At 44.3% G+C, this 15,589-nt stretch overlaps 1 protein-coding gene across 1 annotated transcript in view; it reads left to right on the top strand.

The window, feature by feature from the left end:
- tmem65 (transmembrane protein 65) overlaps positions 1-15,589 on the top strand; it is a 39,619-nt gene that overhangs the window by 14,701 nt on the left and 9,329 nt on the right. The window contains exons 2-4 of the mRNA XM_085446324.1: positions 11,593-11,637; positions 12,591-12,658; positions 12,817-12,871. Coding sequence (XP_085302450.1) covers positions 11,593-11,637; positions 12,591-12,658; positions 12,817-12,871 — 168 coding nt within the window. The remainder of the gene's footprint in view (positions 1-11,592; positions 11,638-12,590; positions 12,659-12,816; positions 12,872-15,589) is intronic.

The raw sequence follows: 15,589 nt of genomic DNA, 5'->3' as shown, positions 1-15,589 counted from the left end.
AAATATATTTAAAGTTTGACTAATTGAAACTTCGTTAGTAAAAAAAAAAAAGAAGCCACCATCAGGTTTGTCTGAACAAAGACTGAAAGAATTCTGAGGGGAACGTTTCAGTATTTTGCATTTTCCTCATTCTGAGTGCACTCAGTGGTCAGACTGAAAAGTGTGACGGACATTTCCTTCACATGAATGCAGAGCAGAGCGCTCTGTTTATGGTGCTGCTCAGTGAACCTGCCTGATGGATTGACGTGACCTCCATACGCTTCAGTTTATAATTTGTCTCTGTGCACTGAGTTTGCGACACATACAGCGAACCAGCACGTAGACCAGGCAATGAATGGGTCACACTCGGGGTCTGCTGTGCATTTCGGTCTTTTTTATCAAATAATTTGGCCAGATGAACAAAATCATACAACACCAAACTGCTTTTAAGTAGCCGTGTGGTTTCTTCCTTAAGCAACCAGACAAACCCAGACGTGCATGAGAGCGAGAGCTACTTCAGGAACCTCTGTCTTAAATTTGCTCAACATATCATGACATAATTTTGAGCCTATATTGCCCACCCGTGTTGCTGATACAGATTTTGATGCAGCTTTTATATAAACATATATATTACCATACCAGCTGTGCTAAACTGCTAGTAAAATATCCCCTGATCTCAGAGAAGTCGTTTTAGAGGCTAATGCGTCTAAGGCTTTCTTTTCTCCAGGTTTGAGCACATTTCCCACCGGTGACACCTGCAGTGAATTCAAGAAGTGAAAATCTTCAGGGAGTTAATTAGTGGGATTAGGACACGTGGAGTGTCGCTGCAGCGAACATTGGGGGGGGGGGGGGATTCTTGTTTGTTTGCCTACAAATTCTGCTTATTAATGCACAATATCAATGCTCCCTCACTTCAGACATCAGCTTAGTGCTGGATGGAGGCAGCTCTGATTACATATTGGCTTAAAAAGATGAAACTAGAAGAAGCTGTAGTCATAGACTGTATATGAAGGATGGACTGTGTGTAACCAAAAAGCAAACAGTTCTAAAAATGTTGCAAGTTTTTTGCATATTTATGTATGTATCTGTTTATTACTATAAACAGACTATAAATAGTCTGTTTATAGGAGTTTATAGGAGGACTATAAATACCTTGGAGTACACATTGACAATAAACTGGACTGGGCTAAAAACACTACAGCACTTTACAGGAAGGGCCAGAGTCGTCTCTATTTTTTGAGGCGACTGAGGTCCTTCAACATCTGCCAGAAAATGCTGAGGATTTTCTATGAGTCTGTGGTGGCCAGTGCGATCCTCTATGCTGTTGCATGCTGGGGGAGCAGGCTGAGGGTCGCAGATGCCAACAGACTTAATAAACTAATCTGTAAGGCCAGCAATGTTGTGGGGATGGAGCTGGACTCCCTCAAGGTGGTGTCGGAGAGGCGGATGCTGTCCAAGATAAAGACAATGTTGGATAACACCTCCCACCCACTCCATGACATGCTGGTCAGTCACAGGAGCTCGTTCAGTGAGAGACTGAGATTACCCATGATGCACCACTGAACGACACAGGAAATCATTCCTGCCTGTGGCCATCTCCCTGTACAACGCATCCACTTAACACACTGTTTGCTGCTACAACTACACATGTTTCTTTTCCAACTATTTATTTATGAGTGACTTATGTATGTATATATATGTATATATTGTACTATTCTTAGTTAGCGTATTGTCTGTCTTGTCTTAATGTTGGTTTAAAATGGAGCACTGTAACAAAAAATAATTTCCCCCAGGGATCAATAAAGTATTCTGATTCTGATTATTATAGGGATGACATCAGTTCTAAATAGAAAAATGACAAATTTGTAACAATATCCTCAGAGTACAAGGTCACATTTAATTTGTAAAGGATCCGTTGTATGTAATAACTTTTATTAATCATTTAACTCAGCGGTCTCCAACCCCCAGGCCACGGAGCGGCACCAGGCCGCGAGAGTTGAGACTCAGGTGTGAAATCCATGGTTTTCAGGGTTTTTATCATTAACTCGGTTTCCCTGGGTCTTCTCCTGTGTGTTATGAATAAATCTTCTTTTTTTTGGTACCGATACCGGTTTTATTTTGTTGTATTTATCCGCGACACCGTAAAGGCTGGTCTGTGAAAATATTGTCGGACATAAACCGGTCCGTGGCGCAAAAAAGATTCAGGAGCGCTGATTTAACTAGACACTACATGTGTAGTATAGTCGACCTAAGGCCTCCTTTTCATAGTTTTTCATCTTTCTTTCTTCTCATATCTGTTCTCCATCATTTACAGTCTTTGAAAAATAGACAAACAAATCATCCAGACTAATACTGGATTACAGATTACATGGATGTAAGTGTATTTGTCAAATGGTTCATGGCAGAGAATGAGGCAGAGCTCATAGTAGTGCAGCCATCAGTCACAGCCACCAGGTCTAACAGATTTTAAGATTTTCTTCTTCTACTTATATTTATATATTATTCTCCATTCAACATACATAATGTATGATAACACCAAATCCTTACTGCTGGCAAAGGCCATCAACAAACATCCAGAATTTTATTATAGAACTTATAAACAAAGACATTTGATAGTGAAAATGAATAATTGATGATATTCTGATGGTTCATTTCTGTGTTGATGGTTTCTTTTGAGGAAATAAATGTTTTGACAGCACTAGTATGACAGACAGCGCTGTGTGCACATGTCCACGTGCTCATCCACTCGATCGCGCCCTGCAGGGTGCCAGCCCTCCTCGGGAACTTGTCAGCCTCTCTGTGGACGTGAGTGTGTAGCGTGTCATTTCCTCTGAGATTTGAGGCCGATGAACACTCTGTTGAAGAAGTGGTTTGAGGTGCTGTTGAGTGGCACATAAATTAGGCCCTCGCTTAAAAACTCGAGCTGCCTCCTTATATCAGCGGCCCGCCTGCCAGGCCCACATCATATCGCTTTCAGCTGAGCCCAAAGTAGCCCGTCACGCAGGGAGATTGAGATGAATCGTCTCCTCTGACAAAGCTGACAATTACACAAACAGAGCGCGAGAGAAGAAGAACAGCAGGGCGGAGAAATGCAGAACGAAGGAAGGCTGAGAGCTGTGAAGAGACCCAGTCAGCTGCAAACAGAAAGCAGTAAATAAAGTAAAATAAAGATAAATTAAAAATCCTCAAGGACGAGCAGAGCTCCAGATTATGTGATTATTCTGTTTTATTATTAGAAAAACTGTGTGGCAGCTTTGAAATGGAACAAAGAAAGAAAACTGATGACTCGTCACATAAATGAGATTAATGATAACAGTCTGCAGGAGAACCGCTGAGCTGAGTGAAATCATTAAACCACACGCACATCAGACTTCATTATCACTGGTCATTAAGTGTCTGGATACACATCAGCTTTTCATGTCACTTAATCAATGCTTATTTTGCTCTTTCATATTCTGTGATTATAGTAATTATAGTGGACGGGGTGTTTGCAGGAGCCTAAAATACTAGGGGTGCAACGATACTCGTATCGATATTGAACCGTTCGATACAGTGCTTTCGGTTCGGTATGCATGTGTATCGAACAATACAACATTTTTAATTTATTTTATCAACTTTCCTTCTGACGATGCTGTCTGTGTGGAGCGCTCAGTGGATCTGCACTCGACAGTGCAGCCTAGGCGGAGCAGTCGAACGCAGATTCACTGAGCGCAGGGCAAGTTAGCGAGACAGAAGTTAAGCTCTCCTTGCAACATGGACCTCCCCCACCCTCATTCAGATCTGGCGTTTGGAACTATCTTGGTTTTCATGTGATGTATGACCCTGAAGGTAAGCGCGTCATGGACTAAAGTAAAACAGTATGTTGGATGTGCCACGCAATGCTCAATTACATGGGTGGGAACTAGTGTGTTAGCGCAGTTAGCTCGTTAACATGTTGGCGCCGTCCAGCCCCACGCACGGGGCGATCCGCGGTAGCTCGTTAACCGTGTTGTGGCGTTAACGTCATTTTAACGAGATTAACGCTGACAGCACTAGTGGGAACACAACAAATATGACTGTACATTTACACCAACATCATCCTAGTGCAAAGACAAGTGGAAGCAGACAAAAACAACAAGCACGCATGCTGCAAACTTTACCCGAGTCATTTAGACAGCCGTTAGCACAGGATTCTCCTTATGGGGACCTGATATGTTTAATATGCTGCTGAGAATATAGAAGCGTCTAGTATAGCTTTTATTTTGAAAGAGCCATTTCTCTGTAATAAACTCTCTTTTCCAAAGATGAGTGATTCCTCAATCAGATAGATTTAGTTATTTTTATTACTTTGTTGTTTCAGCAACATTACATTTAAAAACTGTACTTTTGAGTTAAAATATATATTTATAATTTTAATAAATGACAACTATTTAGACCCCAGGCTGAAAATGGGGATGAGGTTGCTTTAAAACGACTGATGCCAAACTGACACCACCAATTATTTTTCCTCTGCGTGAGCAGCAAAGTTTCTAATATAAAGAAACCTCTGAGTGACGGTTGATGAGCCGCCAGGTTGGCTGATGGAGGAGAAGCAGTTGGCCGGAGGTTGGTGTTAATTTCCCTTTCTGCTCCGTGTGTGTGTGAGAGAGAGAGAGAGACATAACAGCCCGCATCCTTGATAGGACGGTCTGTCTTCTCTCTTCAATTAAAAAGTTTTTGTGTGTGTGCGCTTCTTTTTGCTACATGCGCGCACACGGACTATGGTAAATGGTAAATGGTAAATGGCCTGTATTTGTATAGCGCTTTTCTAGTCCCTAAGGACCCCAAAGTGCTTTACACATCCACCCATTCACACACACATTCACACACTGGTGATGGCAGCTACATTGTAGCCACAGCCACCCTGGGGCGCACTGACAGAGGCGAGGCTGCCGGACACTGGCGCCACCGGGCCCTCTGACCACCACCAGTAGGCAACGGGTGTCTTGCCCAAGGACACTGTCCGAGCCGGGGCTCGAACCGGCAACCTTCCGATTACAAGACGAACTCCCAACTCTTGAGCCACGATCGCCCCGTATTTGACAAATAACGTGGAACAGATGAGAAAACCGAGCAGCAGATTTCTGTTTGCTGCTCCTCTTCAGCGTGTTGGACAGAGCTCCTGGTGGCTGTCCTTGTCCTGCACCCTCGGTGAGATCGGCGTAGCCTGACGTGAGCAGCTTCTCCACCTGCTGCACAAATGCGTGGTCCTGCAGCTTACAGCAGGTCACCAGAGCAGGAAAAAGACTCGGGGCCATCGGCTCTTTGCGTTTGTCCTTTACCTTTCAGCATGACTGTGCTCTTGCACAAAGTCAAGGTTTTAGTTTTTTGTTGGCTTGTGCAGCGCTCTGACCTCCTGTGGGTGAACTCCAATGCTGCCAGTGTTCCCAGTATAAAAGTTTCTGGGAGAAAGAAAATGTTAGAAGAACAATCTGTTTGATTTTGGAGCCAATCCTGAGGATTTCATCTCACAGAGAATATGAGAGTAAGCATTTGTCTTATTTTCACTGAGCCAGTGGAAACATTTCACTGAAAGTGTTCAAGGTTGAAGTTTTCAAGGAGCACAAAAGATGCTCAAAAATGCAAATGCATGAGTAAATATCCTGATTTCCACTTTTGGGTGGATTTAGCTCTGTACCTTCAGAGCTGCACACTGTTGATATTATGCATGCACAAGTGTTAATAATGGAGCGTATTATCTGCCACAGGAATAGATAAATACATAAATCCCTCTCTGAGTCCAGCTGTGGCTGTGAAACGATGTCATCTGTGGTGATTATTTATATTTACTTGTGTCTGCGGCGTTGGCTGTGTTCGTCAGGCGTGTCGCAGGAAGCATTTCCACGCTGTTAATCAGCAGTGTGACAGCAGACAGATGATGCTGCATCTGCTGAAGTCTAATTATGTATACGCAGACAAACACACACAGTCAGCTTATGTTTGATTTAATCACACACTGACACACTGTGTTCCACTCACACTGCTGTCATTAGCAGCTTTATGAGATACCCTGCAGCAGAAACACTCGAGAGCTGAACTCTTCAGCGTTTACTCATCTGACTCCAAATCTGCAGCTATTGGCAGATTGTACAGTGATATTAATTTTTCGCTTGCATCAGGCAGACCTATTTCTGGACGTTTTCCCAGGAGTCGCAGTGTTTGTACTCACACTGCAGGCGCAAGGAAGTCAAAATGAAAAAGAGTGAAAATGAGTTGTTCGCTCTTTGTGGCCTAAAAAAGAAAGACACAAAGTCACCAGTACAGCGGCTGCACGAGGCTGCGGTCCTCCCCACACGCCAGGAGGCAAAATGATTTGAAGGCTGGGAAAATAGAGGTTAGTTCTTAGATGCTTGCTGCTGGGAGGTAAAGTTTGGTTCAAGAGGAGAACAGCAAAGGTTCTGTCAGCTCTAATGTAAAAGACCCTGAAGCTGTTTTCACACAGAGTATTTCAGGTCAGAGGAAACGTTTCATCTTTGGTTTGTTTCTGTTGTTTTAATCTTTAATATTTCTGCGTTCAGAAACATTATGATGAGTTCAGAGTCGTGCTGCTTTTCAGGAACGTTTTAGTTCCACAAATTCAAACCTGTGAGTTTCCAAGTGTCAGAGCAAACGCTTTGTTCCTGTATTGTTACTTTTATTGTGAAAAACGGTGCTTAATGTAAGTAACAGTCCATTTTATCTCTAACTTGGATTTTCCTTTGACACGTACACTCTGCATGAATGCAAAATCCCAACTAGTCTGCAGACTTACCTGCAGATTTATCGGCCACCTCAGCAATGCTCTGTCACGCTCTGCTTCTGATGTGGGCTCTGGATCTAATCTCACCCGCTCGAGACTCTGCTCGAGTCGCTTTGGCTTACAGTGCCATCAAATTGCACTCAGAAGCTGCTCTCTGCTCCACGTCGTTTGAAATGGCTCCAGAGCAAAGCTGCACTCAGCTGAGGAAGAGGGCAGGAAGTCAGCAGCATTCTCAAACACTTCTGCTGATTTTTAGTCGAGTCGTCACAGACGTGTTCCCAGTGTGTTCCCAGTGTGTTCCCAGTGTGTTCCCAGTGTGTTCCCAGTGTGTTCCCAGCGTGTTCCCAGCGTGTTCCCAGTGTGTTCCCAGCGTGTTCCCAGCGTGTTCCCAGCGTGTTCCCAGCGTGTTCCCAGCGTGTTCCCAGCGTGTTCCTGTGGTTAGCCTCTGTGGGCAGCTCAGCTGCCAGCTTTCAGTGTAGCCAGGGCATCTCCACACAGCAGATGGTGTTCTGTGTGCCCTCCATTGTTTATGAATGTAAACACATTACTGATGGTTTTCAGATTGCGTTTTAATAAATGCAGTATTTATTCTGTCCTTCTCGTGGTCTGTTTCTCTGCATCCAGTCCAAGCCTGCACAAACTCAGCAGTATTACCTGAACTGCAAACGGGAACCAAAGATGTTGTGGTGCGACATAAATATGTAGGATCACATCTGTTGACAGAGATTAAACACGGTGTACACACGTGTGGCCTTCACCCTCCCAGTTTGATGAAACTGGAGGTATCGCCACACTAAAACTGAACGCTGGCCTCTCTGATTAAAGAAGTGTTGAAAGCTGCTGAGATCAAAGTGTGTTTAATGAAGGCCCAGCCTTTTACAGCAGACTGTACCGCCGTGCTCCTCAGATTAATCTGTTATAGGTTCATTGATCAGCTCTAAGATTAAAGGTCTCACTGGCTGGACCTGCTCAAAGCTTTTATTTAGTTTTGGTTAACTTTAGAGATCAATTAGTGCTTTATAATAATTAGGCTTAAGGTCAGGTTTGAGCTTTTTTTAAGTGTATCATCTGTCAGGGGAAATTATTGCTGCCAGAGCACAAAATCTGCAATTCATAATGCTGCTGAAGTACACACAGTTTATTATCATTTCTTTCTCTTTTCTCTTTGCATGGACTTCTTTAAAAGTAAAAGTGTAAATACTCACTCTATGAATTACTAATGAAGTGTGACACTCTCGATGAACACAATAAATTGTGAGACACAAGCTCCTGAGATGTTTGCATAATGAAAACTCCAGTGATTGTGTGAAGAGCGAGGCGGCCCTGCGTGCGAGTATAATCAGAACATTATCTGAATAAATCACATCGGATTGAGCCTGCAGCTCCACCAGATCCTCTCATTGACATTCAGTGGATATCCCACACGCACACACACGCACACAGACACGTCAGGTATTCATATCTTGTGGGGACAGCCCCTAACCCTAACCATGAAAAATGAATACCTAACATAACCATAGCTCTCAAAAATGCCTTCAGACTTGTGGGAACCAGGATTTTGGTCCCCATAAGGGCTGTTGGTCCCCACAAGTATAGTAAACTTCCAATTTGTGGTCTCCACAAATACATAAATACACGCTCGCACTCTACGCCTGACGTGCTGCCTTCAGGCCTGAAAGCTGTGAACTGAAAACGTCTCCGCTGCAGCCAGACGGGCCTCTCCAGAGATGTTCCTCCACAGGAAACTTGGGTCCAATTAAACCAGAAGTTGATGTTTGCTGTCTGCACCAGTTTGAGGTCTGAAGTGCACAGTGTAACTGGTCAGAATGGGACCCCGAATGAGTGATTCCAGCGATCCCAGTCTGTCTGCACGCGCAGAGAACATGATCTCGATCGTGAGGTTGACTGAATTTAATCGGGTGAAGTTTGGGATTTTTGCAGACTTGTTCCCAGAACTACTCAACCTCAGTTATTTGTCACAAAGCACAAATGTAAATATTTCCAGAGGAAAAACCTGTAAGTGGAATAATTAATTTCTTTTCTGCACACCACAACAGAGTATAACAGAACTATACGGTTGCAGACCTCATGATCAAACATTCATTCTTGTTTTCTTTGAAGTCTGCCTAAAAGGCCAGTGTGTAGCTGGTGTATTGTAACTCATTTGTTCTTGTTTCAACGTCTAACACACAAAAAAGTCTATTTGACTAAAACTGAGCACTGACCTGAGGGGCAGTACTTCTTCCACGCTCGCGTCCACTCCTCTGTGCAGAAGGTGGTCACACGTCACCTCGACTGATTTGGTGATATTCCAGTTTATTCTGACCGAGCTGACATCAGTCTTTATATCAAAGTACTGCAGACCAGTGCTGGTGGTCGTAGCATTGTTGCATCTTTTTACGGTGTTTTAGTGTTTCTAGCAAAGGCTGCAACATTAAAACATGTAGTTATCCGGTCATGCACACCCTTAATCATAATGCCCTGCTGATGAGTCCATATGGTCAGACGAAACTTGGCAGGTACTCGGGCATCTACGCAGCGCCTCGAGCTCACCATCTGATGATATTCATGCCACTTGGACACAAGTACGTCCCAGCAAACTCACATATGCTGACAGCACAAAAAGCCCTTCAGTTGGCGGGAAACACTGCAGAATTCTCAAATATCTCAGAGTTCAGTTGGTTTTCTGGTCATTTGCTTGAATTTTAATGAGCATCAGTCAGTTCGCTTGATTGGCAGGATCACACATTTACGTCTCAGCCTCTCACCTGTCGTTCCTTTTTAATATTACACCTCCAAAATAAAGCCAGTAGTGCTTTCCATGCCTGCGAGGGATCGACTGCTGCTGTTGTAGTGGAAGCTGTCAGTGCTGATGTGTGAGAGGCTCTCCTTACACTTCAGAGGCATCCTGTTGTGTTAAAGATGAGTGAAGAGTGACATTTTGTACCTGTTACATTCCTTCACACCCTTCAGCCGAGTTACTTCCTGGATGAATGTTGTTGCTAAGGCCTGGCCTCGCTGACTGGAACGGGATTTTGTTGCTTGGCAACTTTGGCTTATTGAGCTTTCAGTGAGGAAGCAGAAGGAAGCGTCGGATCCTTCGGAGAAGCTTTAATTTGTAGACGCTGGTTTCCTCAGCTGAAGGATTTCTTTTTCTTGCAGTATGAATGTTTTTTCTTTTTCCTCGTGAGAAGTTGTTCAGAGTCAAATACAAAGGCTGGAGGTTTGTGGTAATTGGATGTTAGGTTGAATGAGGAGGGCACAGGGTTTCTTTTATTCTATTTTCTCCTCTTCAACTAAACTAAGCAGCTACAGGATGTTTCTAAGATCAGGGATGTGGATCCCATCAGCCCAGTTGCTGGCACTGGTTTCCTGCATATCCAAATCAAATATTGATCATCGGTCTTGAACATTTCACTGCCCTCCCAGTTAAAACTGAACATGGAGCAACATTTAAGTTTCCATCCAGTTTACTAAATCAAACTAAAGAAGGTTATCCACAGCTCATGTTCGTGTCCATGATCTTTTATTGTTTGTGCTTTCTGATCATGTTCTGTGTGTGGCTTTAAAACGAGAAACAGAAAATGAAGGAAATAATCTTCATTTTCTTTCCCTCAGCTGATTGTTTCGGGCTGACAGAAATAAAATATTGTTCTTATTACTTCTCTTCATCTGCTTATCTTATGACAGCGGCAGAGAAAACCTGTATCTGTGATACCAGCGATACATTAATGCTGCCTCAGTCTGAGGAGGCTGCGAATCATTGTTTGTGTGAGGTTGCACACATTTAAGGATATAAACTTATTAAACAATTATTTTTGGGGAAACGAGTCTAACCTGAGGCTTCTTGCCTCACAGTCCCTCAGAGCCGAGGGTGCACAGAGAAAACTGTCTGCTCTAAGAACAGGAGGAAAACTTGGTGAAGCTAGTGTGTGAGGAGCATACAGACGCACAGGCAGAGGTCGGGAAATCGATGCGTCGCAGTAATCGACCCGCTCCTGTAATTGGACTCTGGCCGAGAGTGCGGTCTGCTCCAGTGGCACACTTCTGTCGAGTTATCTCAGCGTCTCTCGAGGGCGCTCCACACACCAGCCAGTCTGCTGCTCCTCGCACCAATTAAGGTGAGAGGACCAAACCAACACGTGAGATTAGCCAGTCTGTGGATGGACGTCAGAAAGCCGCTCTCGCAGAGTTTCAGTGAATCTGCTGGTAGTTAACTGTGGTTTTTATGCATTATTTTCATATTTGAAGCCCTTTGATACCTGAGTTTGTGGCTGTTAGAGAGCAGCAGAAACAATATCAAGTTTGGGGGGAAAAGAACGTTATTTGGAAACAGGATTTCCTTCTCGATGGCTCGGTGGTGCAGCGGTTAGCGTTGTTGCCTCCGTTGGTTTTCTCCGAGGACTCCAGCTTTCCTCTCACCGTCCACAGGCATCAGCGTTAGCTTAGTCATTGTGAATGTGCTGTGAGTGGACACCTGTCCCTGTGTTAGTCCTGCAATGCAAGTAAATGACCAGCTGCTGTGGCTGGTGACAGACCCACCCAACTCAGAGTGGGAATCCACTGCACAGCATACACAGCATGAGCCATAAACACAAAAGTGGCCTCGTCTTGGTGTTTTAACTCGATTTAAATTCCTTTTGGTTTATATTTGCATAAATGAAACGTGGGGTGGTGGTGTGAGCGTTTAATCATTGCACCTCACACTGATGAGCTCCATGATTAAAGTTGAAGTTCTAAAGAAGTGCATGCGTGTCTCTGGCTGCGTCTCCATGCTGCTGCAGACACTTGAAGTCAAACCTCAGCAGTTAATGAGTGAAACTCTGATTTTCTCTTTGCTTTTTTTTTGTTCTCAGATGAAGTGGAGCCCTCGCCGCCGACGGCAGCCCAGATCAGATACGGTGAGAGATTAAAACAAACACACACACGTGTGCGCGCACACACACGTGTGTATTTATATGCTGCTTACCCTAACCATAACCGAACTGTGACCCTGACACTAAAACCACATTTTGAGTCTCAAAAATGCTTCAAATTTGTGAGGACCGGCTTGTGTGTCCTCACAAGTGACTGTCATTGGTCACCGGGACATTAAAAATGCATGCACAGAATCACCAATCAGACAGATTTTAATGATACTGTATAAAAAAGATGGACGTAACCGATTAAGTCTGCCTGTCCTGTGAGGGGAGGAGTGAAGAGTGGCTGCTTTCCCGACTGAGCCGAAGGACACGGCTAACGACATGTCTTTAGCTAATAAGCAGACCTTCTTTATCGTCTGTCCAACTCAAACTGGGACTGAAATTCACAAAATGAAGATAATTTTGAGCCCATGATCATGTTTACCGAGGTCACGAATCAAGCGAGCCAGAGGAGTCGCCTCCTGCTGGTGATTAGAAGGAGTGCAGGTTTAAGACACTTTGCCCTGGACTGTCTTTGAATGCTTCCCACATATAATGTCTCGAATAGAAATATGAAGTTAAAATCAATAATTAGCTTTATTAACTATTCTGCTGTTACAGTGGATGCTGCTCTTATCAAAGATGATCAGTTAGTCTTCTTTAAAGGAAGCAGCCTTAAAAAGCAGATATTCGCAAAGCCTTGAACTGAAGGGCGTCACCGAGGCCAGGTTTAAGATGCATAAGGACTTTTTTATCTGAGTGATGCAAAGATAATCTTACAGAGCCAGTTAATATAAATATGCAGGTGGAAATGAGCAGAACGGGTCTCCTGTAAACAAGCCGTTATCACAGATACAGGGAAGCTGTTCACTGTGCAAATTATTCCAAGTTACATTCAAATAAATCTGTTCTGTGCTTTCCACGTTTCTCATTTTCCTTCTGTTAATTTGCAGTTTTACTCCACAACGCCATCCCCTTTGTTGGATTTGGCTTTCTGGATAATGCCATCATGATTGCAGCAGTAAGTATTTGAATCTCATTTTGCAGGAATTAGTCGCCTGTAAAGAAAAAAGAGTCTTATCTCTGCATTAAGGCTGTAATTTCCTTCTGTCTGCTCTTCCCGATGTGCTAACTCTGAGTCGGGATGAGCGTTTCACCTCTTTCTCTTTCATTCTCCAGGGAACTCAAATCGAACTTTCCATCGGAGTCACTCTGGGGATCTCCACCATGGCTGGTAAGAGCCGAGCGGCGAGTCGTGTAAACTTAAAATGACTTCATTATCTTGTTGGCCTTCTTGAGCTCATTTCTAATGAATATTTTAATTGATTAATGTAGAAAGTTTTGATTGGATAACCAAGCAAAGCAACTTTCTGCTCCCATTTCTCATGCGTGAGATGATTCGTTTCTCCGTTTTACAGCAAATATGTGTTAATATATGTACATATGAATCCTCAAATCCCTGATTTATGAAACTCCACTGAGGAGCGTTCCCACTCGAATAGCCGGTAGAAGCTGCGAAGCTTTGATGGATGAGGAGGAGAGGAGGGTGTGGCCACATCAAAACCTTCCCGATCAGAGTTGAGTTTTCTCTGTTTTCAGCCTCATGCAGTGAAAATCTGTCGATCTCAGCAACTCGTTTTATATCGTTCAGGGTCGTTCAGTGTGCACCTCAGCCTGGCCGTAGGGTCTCGCAGTACAGGGTGATACTTTAAAACTACAAATATCTAACTCCAGTAATTATCTTTATAGTAGTCTGAAACAGTAGATCGTAATCTTAATGTTCGCAGCGCCATAAAAAGAGGAAAAAGGAGGAGAGGAAGAAACTCGTTAGCTGCTCCCAGCGTGGCTGTAAAAACGCCGCTGAAGCAGACGACAGATAAGACTGAGAAACTGTTTCTGCTGGGAACGTCTCTCAGCACATGATGCTGGTGCTTATCTCAGGTTATGGGAAATGAACTTTTAGCATTCGTAATAAAAAACAACCAAAGCCAAAGATGCTGAGAAACGTTTTTTTGTTTACCAGATAAAGTGAGATTTGAGATTGAATGTCAGGACAACATGTGGACTACAGAGTGGATCTTAAGTCAAAATATCACCACGAATTTAAGGCTGGTGTCCTGAAACTTTTCCATGTGCCTGCCTGCTGACATGAGTCAAATGGCTGCATTGCCACCTCAGCATGCAGTCAAGTCTTGCTAGTGACCTACTAATTGCAGCACGGACACTTGAAAGTTTCAGGACACCGGCCCTGGAGGACTGGAGTTTGAGAGGCCTGGTGCAGAGTTTACAGAACTCCTTCCATTTCCTAAGTGAACACCTAAGTGAAAGTTACAGGATGCGCAGCTTCTTCCCGGTGATATCTAGCAAAGTTCAGGGCTTCAGTGAAGGAAAACAACTTGTATTTAGTCTGAAATGGGCAGCAGTCCACCCCCCTGTGCCACTGGCATTAAAGCAATAACAGAGCAGCCCAGCAGGAAAGTCATAAGTTGATGTAGTTCTAAACGAGGAGATAAAGGAAGCACAATCCTTCCAGAAAATCATCCTGTCACCAGGTTAGAGTCCCACATAAAATCCTCCCAGGTGTGATTGCTTTCACAGCACCTGCAGTGTTGGCTTCTCCATCAGGCTTCACCTGGAAGACGTTTTTATTGCTTGCGCAGCTCCCGCGCCGCCACCAGCGCTTACACTCGATTCTACAGAATTGTTGCCGCTTATTGCGACAGATCCCGCCGTCACCCCGTCTCCTGTTGCGGTTCTCAGTTTGGGTTTTTATTGCTCTGCGAAACCATAAAGGCACCCGAGCTCGCCTTCTCCCCCCTCTTCCCCGCGCGATTATTCAGTTTCCATGGATACCTGGCTCCATTTTCCTCTGCAAAGTGCAAATCGGAGGCTGAAGACGGGCTGTAGATCAATAGCTCTGCTGTGACGTCTCCATCCATCCAGGCTCTGACGCGTCCGCGTCATCGCTGTCCACCCTGCAGGGTTTATGTTAGATTTTGGGGGCTGGCACCTTTGACTCCCGTGTCTTCTCCCAGCTCTGGGTGAAACAAGGCCAGCTAGTTTCACCGTCTCACCTCCTCTTGGCCATCAAGGAGCTTCTCTTTGAGGGGAAGGTGTCCATCTGGACTTTCAGCTCCTGCAGGAACGTTCGTGCACGTTCAGCTTCAAGCTTCGTCTCTTTTTAATCCTCCAGATTCCCTGAAGGCAAAACAAACACGCTTTATAGTTTCAATGAACAAATGCATTTTCCTCCACGCTGCAGTCCACAGCGTTAATTATTCAGAGCTGTGGTGTACTGTCAGTGAGCTGGAGTTGTTGCAAAGCCGATTTTGCTGACAGTGAAACCATGAAAGCAGAAGACAAAGAAGCTGACGGGAGTCTTTTCCAAAGGTGCTCTTTGATCCTCGAAAACTTTCACTCCTTCTCGCTCCTGCTGATTCCCCTGTTTCTGCTTTGATGTGTTGTTTGGACACTCGCTCTGCTTTTTCATCATTAGTGAGTCTGCAGAGATGTATGTGGGCCACTTGGCACTGCACACTTGTAGGTATATGCACTTATCTGTTCAGGGCGTGATGTGTGGGTGGGTTTCTAAAGGCTTCCTTAAAAAGGAGCTTGTTGTCGAGGGAAGCGTGCGTCCTCAGCATCAGGTAAATGTTTGTGCTGTTAGATTTGAACTTTAATCAGCTGTCAGTTTCCTGCAGGAGAAACAGATGCCTGAATATTTCCTGCAGCTCCTCTTGGGGGATGCTGTAGCACTCCCGGACCAGATGGGATGTAAAATCCCTGCATCGAGACTTTTCCCCGGAGTCTTTCTCAGGTGGAAGCGTCTGTAAAAGAGTTAAAAGGACACATCCGGGAAGATCTTCTTCACACTCCATCTCCCCCACACGCCGTGGGTGTAATTAGGATGTTTGGAGAAGCAAGCAGTGCGTTAGGATTTATGTAACATGCA

Source organism: Copadichromis virginalis, linkage group LG22, assembly GCF_057382275.1.
Source record: "Copadichromis virginalis isolate Kocher_CV1m ecotype Utaka linkage group LG22, C_Virginalis_male_GT1.1, whole genome shotgun sequence".
NCBI classification, from domain to species: domain Eukaryota; kingdom Metazoa; phylum Chordata; class Actinopteri; order Cichliformes; family Cichlidae; genus Copadichromis; species Copadichromis virginalis.
Note: the sequence above shows the minus strand (reverse complement) of the source record. Positions and strands in the feature narration are given on the sequence as shown.